A 19697-nucleotide genomic window follows, 5' to 3' on the forward strand; every position below is an offset into this window, starting at 1 on the left:
ATTCAGAGTCACACACAATGCACGCACCATTTTTCAACGTTCCCCTAAGTCAAGCTTGTCGAAAGAGCGAAAAAAAAAAAAAAAGGTTCGCAGGCTGTAAGGAAACTCACGACACAGTTTCATCGCAGTCGTAAGCGTGTATGCGTTTCTCACGGTTCCCGAAATCGCTGCATAGTGCGCGCAAAGAGAGGAATGCCACGCGCAGTAGGGAGGAAGTTCAGCATTTTCAACTGTGTGCGCACATATGGTAGTGAGCTTTCCCGTAAGCAAGCTATTCGCAAAATATAGGGACCCTATTGATCAGGATTTCCCATCCCAATGACACCGGAAATTTCGATCGAAGGATTCGCGACAAATATGTTGAATACATAGGCAAAAAAAAAGAGAGAAAGAGAGATAAATCAAAAGCCGAGAATGTCAACGACGCAAGAGAATGGCTATGTTAGTCTAGACGAGATTGACAGAACATACGCTTTCGGGGAGACTAGTGAACAACATTAAAACGTATTAATTAGCCGATATCACTGTGTAGGTCGCACTTTTCGCACAAACCATGCAGCAGCATTCCAGGTCGTAAGCTATAGGCAAAAATATCCGCTTCTCTATCTCTATTTCGCTGTGCGTGTGTTTGTAATAGTTTTTCAATGCTGCTCTGCGTGCCAAGAATTTCTCAGAGTTTCCAGCTAGGTCCTGGCTGCCACGATGTCGGGGTTTTCTTCCGACTGTAGAAACAAATACGCCTTCATAGCTGGAGCACAAAGACTAGTGTGACTATTACTGACAAGGAAAAACAAGTGCACCGAGAGGTGAGAGAAAGGGCACCAGAATCTTGGTGGGTAATGAGCGAGAGGAAAGGCAAAGAGAAAAGAAAAACCCCGAAAGTGAGAAGACCCGAAGCGGGCACGAACGAACGGGGGCGCTGCACTGCTTGAGCAATAGAGTTACTGTACATGCTACCTAAGGTAGCATATACAGTAGATCTATGATAATCATGGATTGGCGATGAGTGGCGATGAGTGGCGATGAGTGGCGATGAGTGGCGATGAACCTACCGCCGAAGGTCACCTGCCGCCAGTCTCGTGGGTGGAGGCTACAAAGACCGAGGCCTCCGCGATTAGCTCCAGCAACGCGCCGTTGCTCAACGGCGCGTTGCCGGAGTTAGTCGCGGAGGCCACGCAAAGACAGGCATTCTGACGGCGGTCGCCAAAAATTGCAACGGAGCCTTTCTTATGCTGAACATGGTATACAAACAATTAAAACAACGTGCACAGACAGAAAACTTATTTCTCGCTCAGTGTCAATTTCGAAGGTTTTACTCTTTAGGAGTTATTTTGTGCAACCCACAGGCTTCAACATTCAGTGGGTGATAGCAAATGAGCTCAAATGTATGGCAGACTTACTTCCCTGGCCGTGATGTCGCTGCCGAAAAACCCGACCATCATGTTGTACAGCACGACAGTCACGGCGTCTGCGTGAGAAATAAGGAAAAACGAGAACACCCTATTTAGTATCAACCAAGGCTCAAGAAAGAAAACCCGGTGCCTGAAGTTACTTACCATTAAGTAGAGACTCCCCGAAGACTAAGAAATACAATACTTTGTTGACTCCGACTTCTTGAAATATTGCTAGAACCTGTAAAAGAAAAACAAGTTGTTTAGATACAGTTGTGCAAGTTGAAAGCCATGGCATGCACTATATATAATAGAATAGGTTCGTAGTCACGTATGACTGGAGTTTTGACTGAAGTCAACTAAGTAAATGCTTAGGATTCCTGATTCTTATGGTAATGAAAAAAGCTTTTCTTTTCGTTACACATGGATTTAATAAAGAGTGGCGCATTTAGACCATCGATCATGTGTCTATGTTTAATTTTTTTTTTCACTGGTGCTTCGTTGAGTGCACTTGCTTCTTGCAACCTCTGCTGTACGTAGCTGTTGCTCAACATTTTTAATGTTTTTTTTTCTCGTGATTTTCGAAACGAGACCTTCAAAGGCCCTTAAAAGCGCTACGCGGATTACTCATGTTAAAAAAAAAGCTTCTCTTTATTCAATATCTTTTCCACTGAATGACGTTTACGACATTGGAGAGTAGACCAACGCCAACGGCTAACACGTGGAACGATATGTTTTTCTGCCACGAGGGATGGAATTCGGAGAAACAGGAACGAAATGCTGTCGTTATTCTTACCAAATTCATAACTGCCTTCCCGACACGTGTGCGTACATTGGCAATATTTCCTTCGGATAGCTCGCTATGTCCGCGTACACACAAAACATACGAAGCACCAGGATAGCAATGAGCTCGATAGAGGCCAGCGCATATAAAAATGCAAGTCACGTTCGGTTTGGTGGTATATGGCCCAATATCGCAATGCAAACAGTCGGACTGCATCTGTCAACGTCATACAGCCGTATAGGGCACGACTGAAATGACAGCCAGGCCGGATCGCGCTATTGGGGGCATAGGGTTACATGCGCGTTTCATTTAATAGAATGAGACGGGCGAACACATTCGGCACTGGTAATATCAGGGCGCGTGCAGCTCTTGTGTTGACAAAGGTGAGCAAACGTCGTAACGTGAATGCAATTTCCATTGGATGTTTGGCGCCCTGACATATACCAGTGTATAAGTGCGAGGCGTCCGCCAGCGCGGTTGCCCTGACAACAGCGATCGACGACTGACTTGGTGGTTTCGGGCATCGACCGGGCCCAATAAAAAAGAAAAAGGCCGAGAGGCTAATTACCGATAGTTCTTTTTTATGTCGAGTCGTACATACAAAGTGCCAGGAACGGTCGTCCCTGTCAAAGCAGGGACAAAGGCTTTTGTTGATTTCGATGGGACACCGAGCGTGACAAAACGCGAACGAATTGGGTTCCACTTAGTTGATCGCGCGATATACTTCCCGGTGTTAGCAATTTTTCGTGGAACACTCTGAAGCCCGGAAAAGATCGCGGTGAATAATCGTTCGGCACTTGGTCAGCGGTAATTTGGTGCCTATTGTACTACTTATCGTGTAGCATCGCTTTCGTTTACGCAAACGGGCAGCTAGTTAAGATCGTAAGGTGAAATGCACACATGGATGGGCCGCAAATCGTATATATTTAAACGTTCAAAGAGATCGTTCATTTTGTATAGTGAATAGTACCTCAACAGTTCAATCGAGAGCTTGGAGGGTTTATACCCTTGGGGAAACTATTAAAGAACACCCGCGTTGCTTTTCGCTCTCCTTCGTGTTTCTTTTAACAATATACTGTCGAATCGCTATAGACTCCACGGCAACAAAACAACAACAACAACAACAACAACAATAAGAATAACACAGGCGACGGCGTTATGTATTTCACCATCATCCGTGATTAACGTCCGCTGTTATGAGACTTTTTAGTACAGTGAAAACAACATAAGTTTTCATCACAAAAGCTGAGGTATAGTTCGATAAATGCGAAATCTACGAAACAGAGAGGACACAGCAAATAAAAAAAGTATGAGATATGTTCAACTCACGGCTACGGGATCAACGGCCGAGATGAGAGAGCTGAACACAAGGCACTCGAGCAGGTTCAAGTTCGGGAGGCCGATGGCTCCCACGTTGTTCAAAAAATACAAACTTGGACCTGCAACGTACGCAGATACGCGCACCGTACACACACACTTACGTTCCGATTCCATTCGCTTAGGTTAATTTTATTACTTTGGATTCTTTTTTCTTCGTAGCATTTGTAGCATTTGTAGTATTTGGTAGGCTTAGCCCGGTATGTTGTCATTTCGCTACAACTGAACGTGCTTTTTGCAGGATCTTAAGTATAGAATGCAGAGGATTAGCGTATCTCTGAACAGCAGCGACGAGCCATGTTTGTTATTCTTATTTTTTTCTTTTTTTCTTTTTGAGACAGGACGAATTCAGAAACAAATGTATTCTCAATTTCTAACCTTTTGGAATCTTCGGGGTACCCTGCCTCAATTTAGGTTGCAGAATCAATAACACAATAAAATCTAACGCCGTCACAAAGCGGTTTCCTCTGGTGGCATTCATATTTAAAATACGTCTATATATGGCTACGTTATATTTGAACGTAAATAACGCTTGCAGTCTTACTTCTTACAGCGGTTTTCGCAGACAGACTTACCTATTGTGAAGGCATTTATTATTGTACCCTGAAAAGCAGGAATACAAAGAGCACATTTAGAACATCGTCTGCGTACTGTTTGAAAGCACTGCACGCAAAACTTTAAACATTGGACTCTATCTTTCCATAACCAGTGCCCATCTTTCTCTTCGAACTTGAACAGGCTGATAACGGACCTGTTGACTGAATGAAAGAGGAGTAGCACGGATTTACTTCGTTCGTTGCTGGTGCGTTTTCTTTTTGTTTTGCATAGTTTTAGATATGTCTTTGCAACCAACATATTAAACTAACTACTATAACGCTTTATTGGACTACGTACGGCTTTAATATTTCATGGCAATCCTTCACGCAGCAACTATTACATAAAAGAAGCAAGTGACGACAAATTACAATCTTCTTTTCTCGCGCAGGTATCAGGTGAGTCAAAAAAAGCCTTCTGCGATAAACTGTCATATCCTTAACAGAACTGCAATCTGCTGAGAGCCCAGGCACGTCAGCGAAAGATCAACCGATGTATACTTATAGAAACAGCGGGCGCAAGTGCACTGTGCGTTAGCCGAGGCGAGCGTATGCATGAAAAAGTAAAATCAAGCGGCAGTACCGCCATGCGCCTACGCACTACCGAAAACTCTCAGCATGCGCCGTATATAATAACAGCGCTTGCAGCTTCCGGTCCACCGCTTCTAAAGCTTCCTAATTCCAAGCAGGATTATCGACAGCGCTTACGAAACGTGGATGGTAGACCAAGATAAGCACGGCCTGCAGCATTAACCGCAACTACCCGATGTTTATATGCATGACAAGCATGCTTACATTAAAAAAAAGGCTATCTATCGCATTTTTGGAACACACATCTCCACTAAATTGTTTCTCGAATGAAGAACTGATTACGCTCCGGCTATTTACAAGGTATACTTTAAAAAAAAGAGAAAGAAAGCTGATGGGTACATATGGTTTTATGTTTACGAAACTTGCGCGACGTGTCAGCCACTGACTCTGGAAAGCGACGCATATCTAAGACAATATAGCTGAAACCTTACATCGAACTTCTATGATCGTAGTGGAAGCAATTAGGAGCGCAAAGCGATGCGTACTATAATTGTAAACTATAGTTCGTAAACTATGGTAAGCTATAGTAAACTATAGTAAACTATAGTGTAAACTAAAGAAGTTCGTGAAATGCCTTTATGCCCTTGCACTGAGCTAACGTCATCGCTACCAACGCTCGCCCTCTCTCTCTCTCTTTCTCATTCTTTGCACTGTCAAACTGTAAAAGTCAAACGAACAGATCCCTGACACTGTATGACGGCATTGCAGGTGGCATGCTTCATGCTGTCGCGACGAGTCGTCGCGCTACGAAGACTCCATTCATCATCAGCCTGACTACGTCCACTACAGAGAAAAGGCATCTCCCATGTTTCGGCAATTATTGCTGCGGTCACGTTATCCCCGGCCACCTTCTTAATCTCCTCTACCCACCGAACATTCTGCCTCCCCCTCGCGCGCTCGCCTTCTCTAGGAATCCAATCAGTTATCCTTAATGGCCCGCGGTTGCCTTGCCTTCACGCTACGTGGCTTGCCCATGCCCATTTATTCTTGATTTCGACTAAAATGTCTTTAAGACCCGTTGTTTCCAGACATGGGCCCACCCTGAAGACTCCATGGGCATAGTTAAACTTGCAAGCAAATCGCCACGAGTATTCATCTTCGAAATTGCCAAATTAAACGGGTGTCTAGACGCCGTTATTTCATGTGGTTGGTGTTATAAGTTTAGTCGTAATAATAGCAATTTCTGGCGATATAATTATGAGGCGCGCCGCAATAGAGGGCTCCTGAAATGTCAGCCACCTGCGGTTCTTCAGCGCGTACCTAAATTTAAGTACACGGGCCTCTAGGATCTCGCCAAGTTTTGTCGTGGTGCGTAAAGAATGAGCCATGAAAGAACTACCTTCCTTCTCTCTCTCTTTGTTTCCAACCCCCCCACCCCCACACCCACGTACAAGCGCACACAACGTGTCGTCTACGTGCGATCGCAGTGCTGAAACACGGCGTGTTTTTGCGCGATGACTAGCCATTTTCGTTATGACACATCCTCGCATACTCAGACAGACAAAGCAAAAAGGAAAGAAAGGGAAGAGACAACACCCCGCATGAACGTGATTTAATTTTCAAGGAGAACTTATTTGCATAGCTAATTGGGTTTTCGCCGCGATGAGCGCAAACAATAAGGTAGAGGGGTCTAACGCTCGATATGCTGATACGAAAAGAAAAAAAAAACAAGAAGAGGAAGAAAGAACTCGAGGTGAAGGTAAAAAGTGAGATGACGGGTGGAAGGCTGCTCATTTGGTGTCACCGCCCCTTTCCGGAGTCCGCAAAAGAAAAACGTGGCGCGATCGCACCTGCCTTGAAAAGGTAAAACTAGCCCACGCTTTTGCCCGGGCGCCTCTGTACATACACCGAGTGCTCTGTACTGTTTGCGCAGCAGGTACGGCGCACCCATGTGCAAGTTTTCGTTTGCCTTAAGATCGAACGTTCGAGTATGGCGCTATTCATTCTCACAGCCACGTACGCTTTTTACTTTCATGTTGGAGATAAATCCTGCGATCTCTCGTTGTTAAACACTAGCGAACCAAAAGACAAGGGCGAGATACAAGGCACCTAGGACCAACGCACGTAGACCTAGAATTTCTCCATAAAGCAACTAGCCCAGCAAAGAATTTTATTATAATGCCTGTCGTTGAGATTAAAATGTTACCAATTCTTCTCGATGTGATTCCACTGGAATATCTGTACGTATAGGAAGCAGACACTGATTACCACATGAAATAACTGAACGCAGTGGACTACGCGAATTATCGAGATGAAGGTACTTCAACAATGGTAGAAATACTCGCGCTGAAATAAGAGATAAAGAGTGTGTGTGTGTGAGAGAGAGAGAGAGTGAGTGAGCGAGCGAGCGAGCGAGCGTCAATTAGTTTGTGTGCGTGCGTGCGTGTGCGTGCGTGCGTGTGTGTGTGTGTGTGTGTGTGTGTGCGCGTGCGTGCGTGTGTGTGCGTGTGCGTGCGTGCGTGCGTGCGTGCGTGCGTGCGTGCGCGCGCGCGCATTCGTAGAAAGGAGATTCTAACCCACTCACCAGCACTGCGAACAACAGGATAGTCCCGATATTGCTAAAGAAGGCACTGTCGTGAAGAGAATATGCAGACTCCAGGATGATTCTGTAAACGAGAGAAAAAGAAGAGAAAAAGAACTTTTTGTGCACCCAGTTCAATGGGAAGAACTCAGGGAAACAACACAGCTCCTGTCGCCGTCACACGAGGAAAAGAAGTGGTTCGACATTGCAGGTGATTCCAGATTTTTCCTTTTCCATTTCTTTTAATTTGATGATCGAACATTCTTTTTTTTGCTTTAGTGCTCTTGGACTAGCTTTCGCAGCCTCAACTACTGCAAGATGTTTACTCGGGAACATTCAAAGCACTGTTTACACAGGCACATCTCTATTTTTTTTTTTAAGTACGCCACCTGTCGCAGACATTTCTTTATCTAGAAGGGTTCCCTTGTTGGTACTCTAGCCTTACTCAAAGACACTTTTTCTTCTCAGCTTCAACAAAAGTAACCTGAAGTTTAAACATCTCTCGTGCAGGAGATATATATCTTGTCTTTAAGGTGAACGACTCAAGTAGCAAACTGTAGTCCCGCCTGAGAGTGTCTCAGAAGTCTGAGAGTGCTAAAGTCTATCCGTGTAACTAATTCGCATTTCACAAATGGCATTAATGTGCAGTGAAAAAATGAGTATGTAAGGAAATGCTGGACAACTCGTAGAGGTTCCGGCTACTGCTTTGCTCCGACGTTATTTAATATAAAATAATTTACGATTACTTTTTGCATACTATAAAAATTTGTCTCGTATTTAAGTTATTTCATTAATACAATATTTTAGGACGGACCCACGCAAATGATAACTGTCCCACAACCGCTAGATTGTTGCCTATCGCTCCATAATAGGTCATGGCAATTATTTTCAAGATAAAGCACACAAAGGAGAATACCATGCTGATATTTACTCGGAATATGCTGCTGTAGCAGTACACGAGCTCAGAGCGAAAGTAATGACAGGTGTTTGAAGCATACTTTCAAGATTTAAAGAAAGAAAAAAGAAGAAAACGGCGCGTTCAAGGCTCAAGAAAATGCAAGATTGTCGACCTGACTTCTTTTGAACGAAAGAAAAAAATAGCGCTTAGGAGTCTTGCGTTCTTCTTGGAAAAACCTTGCATTTCACGAAAATCGTAGACGACAGCAAGGGAACGATTGACAAAGAAAGCAAACGTGAAACTCTTGGGACAAGAAATCATTTCCGTCGTAAAAGATTTGCCTCCGGCATTCTATATAAGCGCTTCCTGCAATACGCGCGTGCTCCTGGTTATACCGAACGGCAAATGTCATAGTTAGGTAAATGAGAAAACTAAAAAAAGAAACTGAAAGAAACGGTAAAGTTCCCGGCGTTTATCGCGGGAAAAAAAGTTTATCGGGTGAAGCGCGAAGCACTGTAGTTCGCGCTATGCGAAGGTTCGTTAGCGGTAAAACGAGCAAACGTATAAACCAAGACTGACGAGTGCAAACGGCTGGCTGCTCGACGTTTAACGGCGCGGAGGAGCAAACCTCGAGACCACGCCTATAGGTAGTTGCGAGAACACGACTCGAGGAAATTCTGTTCGCGAACGAAAACAGTCCCCCGTATTCCACCGAGCCAGACACGTAAAAATTATTCAGCCGTACGAAAACAATCTTCCGAGTCGAAGCCCGGAGAAAATTGTTCGGTTTTGGGAAACCTCATGTCTGGGTGTGCAATCAACGATTTGAGAGAGAGAGAACGGGGTAAAGTAGATACACAGCCGCAAAGGGCGTCCTTCGTAGTCGAGTCACGCCATTGGTTCGCTCCGAAGAGAACGTCTTGCTTGAATGCACAGAATGAAAATGAGTGAAGATAAAAAAAGAAGCGAGTTAACGCCAACGATATCGAACTTGTTTACGTGCGTGCGTAAGTCGAAGAAATAAGTGAGTGGGCGAGCGAGTGTGTGAGTAGTGTGGAGGTGTAGGAACGTCTGGGTTATGGAGTGAGCGAGAGTAAGTGATTAGGTGAGCGGGTGAGTTAGGGTGAGTGGTCGTGTGAGTGAATGAGCGAGCGAAAAAAGGAGGGAGTGGAGTTAGAGTGGAGGAGTAGGGTGTGTGAGTGTAAATGTTTAGAGCGAGAGTTAGGAGTGAGTGAGTGAGTGAGTGAGTGAGTGAGTGAGTGAGTGAGTGAGTGAGTGAGTGAGTGAGTGAGTGAGTGAGTGAGTGAGTGAGTGAGTGAGTGAGTGAGTGAGTGAGTGAGTGAGTGAGTGAGTGAGTGAGTGAGTGAGTGAGTGAGTGAGTGAGTGAGTGAGTGAGAAAAGTGAGAGTGAGGGAGTGGAATATTTGTGTGAAGGAGTGTAGAGTGTGAGTGAGTGAGCGTGAAAGTGAGGGAGTAGAGTGAGAGTGAAAGAGTGAATGTGTGAGTGAATGAATGTAAAGTGTACTTACAATTTACATACACTTTACATTAAGTTAGTGAGCGAGAAAAGTGAGGGAGTCGAGTGAAAATGAAACAGTGGAGTGCGAGGGTGAAAGATTGTAGAGTTAAGTGCGTGAGGGAACGTGCGAATAATCGAGGAAGTTAACTGTCCGATTCGTCTGAGTAATACCCTTGTCACACGGGTAGTCTAACCACAGTTAAGTACGACGGCCGTTAAGTCTAACGGCTGTTGTACCCTGTCACACGACAACCCTAACCGCAGTTAATCCGCTAACGGCCGTTTTCGTAAACGGAGGTAGGCAACCCCTGTTAGCGCCGTAAACTGACAACATGGCTGCCTCCATGTGGGACGCGAGCAGCTCGGCTCCCAGCGAAATATCAAGCCAAAAGCGTGTCAACTGGACCGTTGCGACGATGGAGGCGTTGATACGCATTTGGGAAGATAAATTACCGGCTTTGAGGCACCAGTTTGTCCGTGCTGCAAAAATATCGTGTGCATTTCACGAGATTGATACACAGCAGCGTTCGTTCATTGAACAGGGCTTCACGCTATTTGATAGACGCGCATCAAAACACGCTGCTGACGCGTCCATAATCGAGCGTGAAGCCCTGTACAAGGTGGTGTTATAGCGGTGTTGCACGAACGCAGCCATGTATGAACTAAAGAACGCTTGGAACCGCTGCAAACGTGTGACAGCGCCTCTGTCTGGTTTACGGTAACTATGGTTACGTCCGTTAACTGCAGTTGGGGATAACAGCGGTTAAGCTTACCCGTGTGACAGGGGTATAAGTGAGCGGCCGACACGACACTGCCGTAACGGCTGTTTAGATGAGTTGAAAGCTTGCCAAGTTCTGCACCGTCGATGAGTGAGCCGCGGCTGTTAGAAACAGCGGTTACATGAAAACCTCCACAGCCACAAACGAAGAAAATAAAAAGAGACGAAACCGTTCAAATACTGCATGTTAACGCAATTCTCAGAAAAGGCGTTGAGTTGCTTGAAATAGTACCTGGATCGTAGTGATTTCTGCGCTCCTTTGACGAAAGAAGAAGGTTACGCAAAACAACGCAATGCGATGGAATGCTATTTGCATACGCAAGTGCAGCAAGAATGGCATGCCAGTGAAACTGATGGCCCCACTTAGCGCAGTGGCGGGATTCCAATTATAGAATAAAAAAAAGTTGATTAGGGTTCGCGAAACAATGGGCGTAGTTCCGTGCGCACGCAAAACTCAGTGCACGTTTTTCTAACGCGGCGCAATTTTCTGGGCCGTTTGAGAAGGTGGAATCAAATTATAACTTTATGGATGTTGATTTTTTTTCCACTTTTACGTTCCTTTTTTTCTTATTTCAACATCCTGATCACACGCACCCAACACCCATTTAGTTGTTTTATTTTCTGTAGAGTACACGGCAGGGAGCCGGTGCAGAGCGCCTGCATCCCAAATTGCGCATTTTGATACAAGAATGAAGCACTACAAATGCTGCGAATCGATGGGCCATTACCGCTCCTCAGCTATTATCGTTAAGTAACCAGCGTTCAATGACACAGAACAAGGAAGCAGAGAAGGTATGCAACTATCAATTCCATCAAGTCTGATCGAGAAAAGAAAACTTAAAACATATCTTAGTGAAGTAAATGTCGGCTTGGTGCGACACTTACGCGACGCTTCTTATAGAGGACAAAGCGCCCCTCTTTGGATCGCTGTGTTCTTGTGGCCCACCAGCCTCAGATGCGAACCCTCTTCTTTAAGAATGCTCAAAATAGGATTAAGCATGAAGTACACTGAGTGTAACCTTGCTGCTTTTAGACAGGAGATCTTTCGCCACGACCGACCGACCGACCGACCGACAACTAAGTGAACAGACAAGTAGAACTCACGTTGTACTTATCACAAGAAGCACTGGACGCATTATTTGCACGATACTCATTCCCACCATGTCAATAAATAAAATTCACAACTCCCTCTTATTTAAGCGCTCACATTTCGCTAAACAGTGATGTCACTTTAATTTGCCCAAAGCAAACTGCATAGCAACTGTTGACGGAGAAAGATACGGGACTAGTGTTCCGAGTGCCTGACGTGTTAAAGTATTTTCACTTTCCTCACGTGAAGAGCACATGGCACCGCCATTTCTCAGCATGAACTAAACAGCTGCTTTCTTTTTATCTCCCCCCCCCCCCAAAAAAAAAAAGGAGAAAGGCGTTCCTACTCTTAGTTCGAAATAAGAGAAGAAAAAGAAACTCCCCGAGGCTACCCTCTCTGTCCTTCCTTTCTTTCTTTCTTTCTTTCTTTCTTTCTTTCTTTCTTTCTTTCTTTCTTTCTTTCTTTCTTTCTTTCTTTCTTCTTTCTTTCTTTCTTTCTTTCTTTCTTTCTTTCTTTCTTTCTTTCTTTCTTTCTTTCTTTCTTTCTTTCTTTCTTTCTTTCTTTCTTTGTTGTTGTTTACACCGCCCCCGGTGAACAAGCGCTCTTTTTTATAGCAATATGTGTCTACAGTTTTTAAGCTTCATCCAACTTGCTTGTTGACTTTTATTTTTCAGCCAGTTGCAGACGTTTGCGCAAACGTCAAGCGCCCTGTCGCAACTATATCCCATTGTTGTCAAAGCCAGACTCCTGCCAGACGGTAAAAGCGGTTGAGTGCTCGATGGGCGTTACGACACGCGGCTGCAACCGTACAACAAACAAACACCGCCGATAAGAGCGCACCGCCACTGATCGACGAACGCGGTCGAACTAAGGTTTCCAGCGAGAACAACTTTTGACCAAAACAGTTCCTTCATTTTTTTCCGTTTGCCGTGTTTCTTCTCCGTCTTCTTCTGCTGCCTATTTTTATTTGAGTCTGAACGGGAAGACAGCGACAATCTTCGTCTTGCTTTCGTGTCAGACAACGACTATCGGAACGAACGAAAAGTTAGTTTTGTTATAGTGCCTGAAAACGTCTTATCTAGTGTGGAAGACGGGCTTGCACGACTACGCTAAAAGCGCCCAAGCACGCTTCTTCTGTACCACTGTTGACGTATTGCTAAGCAGGTCGACGCCGGTGGAAGAAAAAGTACGTCCACATGAAAAAAAAGAAAAAGAAAGAAAGAAGAAGAAAGCTTAAATACGGTAGATGACGCCGAAAGCAACGATCACGTGATCGCAGTTAAAGTTGCCTGTTGGTTTCGTTAGGTGCCCGTAGGCATATATCACTTCACTGCTTTGCCAAAGAGAAGCCTGCTTGTCGAAACGTTGGCATCAGCGACGTCCCCTATCAGTGGCGTAGGCAGACTTTATTTCGGGAAGGGGGGGGGGGGGGGCGCCCTTGATCCAACATGGGGTCCGGGCAGGTAAGTGTGGTCGAGTGTCATATTGTGCTCTGTATCCCATGGGAGAAAAATAAACTTGGCGGGGGGGGGGGGGGGGGAGCACGGGCTCGATGTGCCTTCCTCTGGCTTCGCTACTAACCCCTATTCAATGACCTTTAATCTAATATTTCCAGGGGCACCGCCTGGATTTTTTTCAACGGGGGAAGGGTACACCCACGACAGACACAGATCCTTCGAGGGCAGAGAGGTGAAGAACCTATGCATTGTGTTTCGACTGCTTTTATTGAGATAGCAATTATATGGACACTCTCGGCTGGTTTTTGCCGTCGCCGTCTGCCGACGGCGTCATGTCCCGGATATGTATATGGATGTATATATAAAAAAGCCACAAACAAAAATAAATCAGATGAAAGAAATTTCCGAAGCGCGCCACCGGGATTCATACCTTCGACCCCTGTGTCTCCGCAGCGTGCTGCTTTAAACAACTCAGCCATGCGTCACCGACTGCTTAGCATCACAACGGCGAGCGATTTATATACACCATTTAACGCTAACGGCACGCAGAGCTGGGACGTGCTTCAGTGTGTGTAGTGTCACCCGTGAGATCGCCCGAAGGGCGCGCTTTAAAGCCACGCTCCTACATTTTCCTTCAGGCGCGCAATAAAGTTGGCCAATTTCTGCACCCACTGACGATGTGGAACGCCGAGTAAACGATGCGTCGAACGCCACCACGTAGCAGGAGACGCGGAAAGGTCACTCCACGCGCCGCAGTTTAAAAAAAAAAAAGTCTAAGAGCATTGGGTTGTAGCGCGCTGCTCAAACACGAAGAAGTAATAACCATAACAGTTAGTTCGCGCTCATCCTGTGTGTACCTGTGCGTTCTTTTCTAGTGTCCTACCTTGTGTTTGAGCAGTGCGCTGCAGTGTCGAGCTGTGCCCGTTCGCGGTCGTCCTGTGTGTGTTCTTTTCGCCAGTCCTTCGGGCTCGAGCGGCGTGTTCCAAGTATCGAGCTGCTTGCCGTTCTTCGTGAGACATTCTAATTTGTTGCTATCGCATTCATTACTTCGCCGTTGCGGCGAAACTGACTTTTTGGAGGGGCCTGAGGGCGCACAGGAGAAAATTTTGGTGGGCGGCCGCCCCCACTTGCTCCTCCTGGCTATACCAGGGGGCATTAAAATATAAAGCTAGCAAGCGCGCAAGCAAGCACATAAAACTGTAGAATTAAAAAAAAACACATGCATAAGGAGGGAAAGGCAGAAATAAGCGCGGAAACAATGCAAATGTCACTTAACATAAACAAAACGAAGGAGAGAAAGAAGAGTCGTTGTGGCACAAAATAGGTTGAGAAAGAAGAGAACGCTTGCCGCTACAGTCACTGCGTACGGTGGACACAACAATAACGCCGCGAGCTTGCGTGGTTGCCAGGCCGTAAACAGATCAATTGGAGCCCGGAGAGACCAAGCACCGCTGCATAAGGATTCAGCGCGGATCTGGAAGGCCTTTGTGGGGCGCCAACTGTGTCGTTTCGGGAAATGCGAGAATAATAGGCGCGTACGTACGGTTTCGAGAAAAAAAAGCTTAACAAAACAAGACAGAGGTATGGCGTAAGGAGCAGAATACAAGGCCCCAACGGGAGACACACTGCTGATGTGAAAGAACAAAGAAGCACCAAAAAACATTTAAGAGAAGAAACAAAAAAAACGAAGCACTGCTGCTCGCATTATGCTGGACTAGATAAGCGCCTGTGATGAGCAGCTTTTGTGCAGCTGTGCTGCTATATACGAAGTGATATGTTAGTCGGTATACTGTGGTAGAACATAAATGTGTGCGTGTATACATGGTAGACATAAATGTGTGCGTGTGAACGTTCTATTGCAAAGTGAACTCCTGCAAGTGAAGAGTCCCTTGTCATGTTATTTTCTTTATTTGATTGAGTTTGCGATACGTTTTTTTTTAAACGATAGTCTTTCTTGGGGAACTTAAGCGCAGAAATTTTGGTCTGTATGTCTGTCTGTCACCCGATTCAGCCACCCGGCCAAAAATTTAACCCCTTGCGGAACGCCCAGCCATCTTGAACTGGTACCGCTGTTCATACTTGTGAACATTATCGATCAAAAAGCAAATGTTACGCATATCTGAGGCGCAACATCAATACATAAGTATTAGGTGGTGTGTTCCTTTGCTAGAATATACATAGATACGTAATTCTAAAGACCCTTGTGTTTCTTAGGCTGCGCGGAAAATGCTCGTGTTTTTTGCGCTGCGCTGCAAATGCGACGCTATGAGCCAGATGCGGCAATTCAACATAGAGTAGGAGGACTCATGTAGTACGGCCGGCTGCAGACGACTATCGTCTTTCGACGACATTTGCAGCGAAGCGCGGAGATACGCGGCCAATTTTTATTTACTTGTTCATTTTCGTTGTTGGGAAACGGTTTTTGTTTTTTTGCGCCGCAGAAGTTACAGAAATGTAGAAGCCGAGGTGACACAAAACCTCAACCTCTACACAACAAGCCGGTCGAACAGAACAGGACAGGACCATTTGTAAATATGTGGCTGGGCATGTTCTGGCTAATATATAGGAATTTATCAAACAAATAACTTTGAGCAGGTATTGGTGTAGAGAAATAAGGCACAAAATTGACGCAGTAATTTAATAAGAGCCTTCGTGGTTCATGTGCACCTTCACTGGGATGCCAGAGGGGGAAACGAACTTAAAGAGAAAAAACAAGAAAGACGGTGAACGAAACTTCTTCGTCTTGAGATATCCTCGTCGAAAGACTACTTGAAAAATTTTGAAAATGCTCAATTCACATTACATGCACGGGGATGCAGGGTTACAATATGATGCCGCTGACGCTTTGAATAAGGGGAGATAAAATTAGGGAGGTGTTCATATTTTCTTTTCGTGCAAGGTCAATCAATCAATCAATCAATCAATCAATCAATCAATCAATCAATCAATCAATCAATCAATCAATCAATCAATCAATCAATCAATCAATCAATCAATCAATCAATCAATCAATCAATCAATCCAATCGCTCGTTATTATTATGTTTTTTTTATTGACATGGCTTATTTATAGGATACGGTGGTGTCTTTAAATGGTGCCGGCTATTTCACATCCCATGAGATAAAGGAACGGTCCAGAATATTTGAGAAGGTCCGCAAACATGCTTACCCACACGTTTGTGCGGGCTGGGCCGTAAAGGGTGAGAAGTGAGCTAGTAGCAGTCAATACTGCAACAGTCTGCTTAGGTCTGAGTTTGTCATTTACCTGAAGGAATTCATACCTGAAGGTCGCTGAAGGAATTCATACCGCCCCGTGAACAAAATAAAGCGCAGAAAAGAGTCTACGAAACCGCATAATCCGGCACATGTCTACATAACAAACCACACGAGCAACGCATAGCAAAATCAATGTAGCGATTCATTTTCTGATGTACAGCCTAGATGCTGAGAAAAAAATATAATATAGGCCCATAAATAATTACCATACGTCTAATATATTTCAATGTTTAAGAGAAAGTTTAACGCCATAAGCCATTCTTTCATTTTGTAGCTTCATTGTTGGCCATGGTTCAAATTTATTTATTTATTTTTTGTATAGGGGAAGGTCGTTGTGAAGGACGTCCCGACTACCACACTTCGCTTCGAAGTCTCACGGGAGCTCTCCTACTTGAGAAACCGGTGGCGATCGCATAAGTAACCGGCTGCGTATTCGTCGAGCAAAAGGTCCAGATGCTTAGCCGTTCGATACGGCAACCTAAAATTTTCTTTATATTTAAACGCAGCGTGTTTTATTCCAACCTCTTTAGCAGTTACCCATGAAGGTCGATTCCGTGCTTTACATGAATTTTGATGGAGCGAATAAGTGTGGAAACCTTTTTTTTTTTCAGAGGCACGGTTTCGTGCGGTATAACAAACGATTAACTACTGAACCGAAGAAAAAAAAAATAACAAACATGCTATGGAAGTAAAAATATCAACAAAATAACGTTTGTGCACAGCACTGTGTCCTATTTTGCAAAAATAAAAAAAATATCGGGAAGAAATCCTCTCGGAAGTAACATTAAAGGGACACACCGGAACCTCTGCTTGAAGTATATATTAAAAAAAACAAAAAAGGTGAAACGTCGGAAGTGGCACTCACGGAGGAAGCAGGAAGAGGAAAAACAAGTCCGGCGAGAAGTTGGGCACGTAGTCCGAGTGCGTGACACTGCAAAAAAGAAAAAAAAGCGAAACACAAATGAACAAACATCTTAGGCTCTCCTGTTGTATCTCTTTTAGAGCGATAGCTCTATACTTCTCCCGACAAAAGCCCAGAATATGCCTTTGCGCGTGCGTTTGACCTTCAAGCTCTACCAAGGTCAATGCCGGCGAAAGAACTTTAGCAAACACTTGGGTGGCGCGTTCAAGAAGATGAACAGAAAACCAAGGTGAGAATTTCGTGCCGCCACCGCCGGAAGCGCTGGCTGCATCCAAGTTCACTGCGCGTTCGAGCCGAGAGCGTCGATGGCGCCGAGCAGGGCTTGTGGTTGTCTTGTATTGCAACACGTTGGCTTCCTTGTCGCGGCGTGTAGTCGAAGCGTGTAGACTTCTCGTCGTCTTCGACTAAACCAAGACATGCATTAAAGTAAAATCTCTGCAAACCAATGGCATCGTCTCTTACTAAAGCAAGGAAAACGGTCGACAAAAATGGTTTAACGGCGTTCAATCACGGAAAAAAAAATTTGCTGTTAATTTTTCTCCGCGCTCCAAAAGGCGTCGTAGAATAAAAATGCAATAGCACCAACTACCTCGTTTTTCTTCCATAATGAACAGTGCATGCCGAACCTACAGTCGCGCTCAATACGAGCTGCAACACGGTTGTCCGTGATCATAGTGGCACCACCAATACAGAACGGCACTCAGATAAGAAAAATTCTGATGCAGGATGCGTTGCTTTCCATGATATTCATCATAAATCGGCCGACCAATCGCAACAGTCATCTTGTTGCACATGTCAAGGCGCTAAACATATCGTAGCAGTGCAAAAAGCGAAAGTGAAAGAAACAGTATAGAAGCGCCTCTCTTTCTTTCCTCTCCTTCTTCTGTTTCCTTTCATTTTAGTTTTGCGCTACTAAGATATGTTTATTTGGCAGACAACAACTTGCCTAAGAAAAAGTTACCCCGATGTCGAGGCGTTGTCGATACCGCGACGATTTCTCTCCTGCCCCCCCCCCCCCCCCCGCCCAACCCCCCGGTAATGGAACACACCATTATAATGTAGCCATAATGCCACTTATTCCGAAACACCGGAAGGACTGGACGACACTCTTTCATACCTGACCTGCGAATGATGCCTCATCAAACGCGAGTGATGCAAAAAATAATCCTCACGTAATGACGCCACCATGACGTCACATATCTCCATAATTTGTGACGCAATTATGACGTCATCGTGACGTAACGTCACATGACATCGTAGCTTGGTCAAAGATGGACAGATCACGGAGGCAGTGCAGAACCAGGTGAGGTGTCTCCGATCCTCGAGGCAGTGTAAAACCCCGCAAGGTGCACAAAGCATTCGGAGGGTGGCGGGGCAGAATCAATACATCGACTGAGAAGAAAAAGAAGATGGCTTTCGCCTTCCAGTCGTCTTAGGTGAATGCATAAGGGACCCTGTGAGTTTTATTAGATCTTGTTTGTCGTTCTTTATTACATACTTTCAAGAGAGTTATATACATATACGCGGGCTATATACATATAGGACTTGCTGGCGTGGCGTGAAGACCACTACGCACTCCCGTACCAAACGTAAAGATGGGAACGTTTCGAGATCACCGATGCGCCGTGTACGAGGTTTTCATTAAAGGCTACCGAGAATCACCTACGAACGTTTTTTTTTATTATTATTATTTCCAAAAATTGCTCTTTGGTCCTGAAGAATACAAAGTTTAAGCCCTCATACTACGACTACCAGCCACCGTTGTACGGTCACTGACACGTTTAGAGCTCCATGTTAGGCAACAGATACCCTGTTATAACATGCATAACACAAATGAAGGCAAAAAAAGAAAAGGTGTGAAGATGGCTCCTTCCACAGCAGTTGAACTTCGAAGTCGGGATTCTTTCAGCGGAGTTTTATTCCTAGCGCCGACGGGTGCCGTGCATTAGGTAAGCGGTACCCGCCGAGAATGGAACCGCGTGGTTTTCTTCGTACGAAACTTTCGCAACCGAAAGAGACTTCGAAGCTTCATCGAGATGAATGTCTCGTAAGTTCTTGCGAATAGGAACACGCCGCATATACCTTGAGACGGAACCATAAGCTGCCAACTCGCCCCCCCCCTTCCCCCGCTTTCTTTTTTTGCTGTGTATTCTTCAGTATTTAGCACGCCGAGCGTAGGCGATTTAATAATCCTTCGCTGATATCGATCATACCGTCTCAATCTTGCCACCGGCGTTGCGGTGTTTGCATAGCCGATCGTTGCCTCGTTTCGACACCCGAGAAAAAAAAATAAAACACTTTGCCTTAAAGAACGTCACTCTATCTAACTTTGTCACAGAAAAACGTGAGCGTCAGAACGGTTTCTTAAGTTTCCAGCTGTCGCAACCGATGCGACGAACGAAAACGTTTTCGAGACAACCGTTCATGCTTGGCTAACTACGTCCGGATAAATAACTTCATCTGCGACACCTAGAGAAGTTTGTGAGTACAAGTGATCATTGT

At 45.0% G+C, this 19697-nt stretch overlaps 1 protein-coding gene across 7 annotated transcripts in view; it reads right to left on the minus strand.

Moving 5' to 3' along the window:
* Positions 1–19697, minus strand: part of LOC119389763 (sodium/hydrogen exchanger 1) — a 295572-nt gene that overhangs the window by 64167 nt on the left and 211708 nt on the right. For all 7 annotated transcript variants that reach the window (XM_037657148.2, XM_037657143.2, XM_037657149.2 and 4 more), the window contains exons 7-12: positions 17139–17204; positions 7261–7342; positions 4128–4155; positions 3505–3614; positions 1557–1632; positions 1401–1468 (exon numbers count right to left, since the gene is read on the minus strand). In XM_037657148.2, the coding sequence (XP_037513076.1) occupies positions 1401–1468; positions 1557–1632; positions 3505–3614; positions 4128–4155; positions 7261–7342; positions 17139–17204 (430 nt within the window). The remainder of the gene's footprint in view (positions 1–1400; positions 1469–1556; positions 1633–3504; positions 3615–4127; positions 4156–7260; positions 7343–17138; positions 17205–19697) is intronic.

Source organism: Rhipicephalus sanguineus, chromosome 4, assembly GCF_013339695.2.
Source record: "Rhipicephalus sanguineus isolate Rsan-2018 chromosome 4, BIME_Rsan_1.4, whole genome shotgun sequence".
In the NCBI taxonomy this organism is placed as follows: domain Eukaryota; kingdom Metazoa; phylum Arthropoda; class Arachnida; order Ixodida; family Ixodidae; genus Rhipicephalus; species Rhipicephalus sanguineus.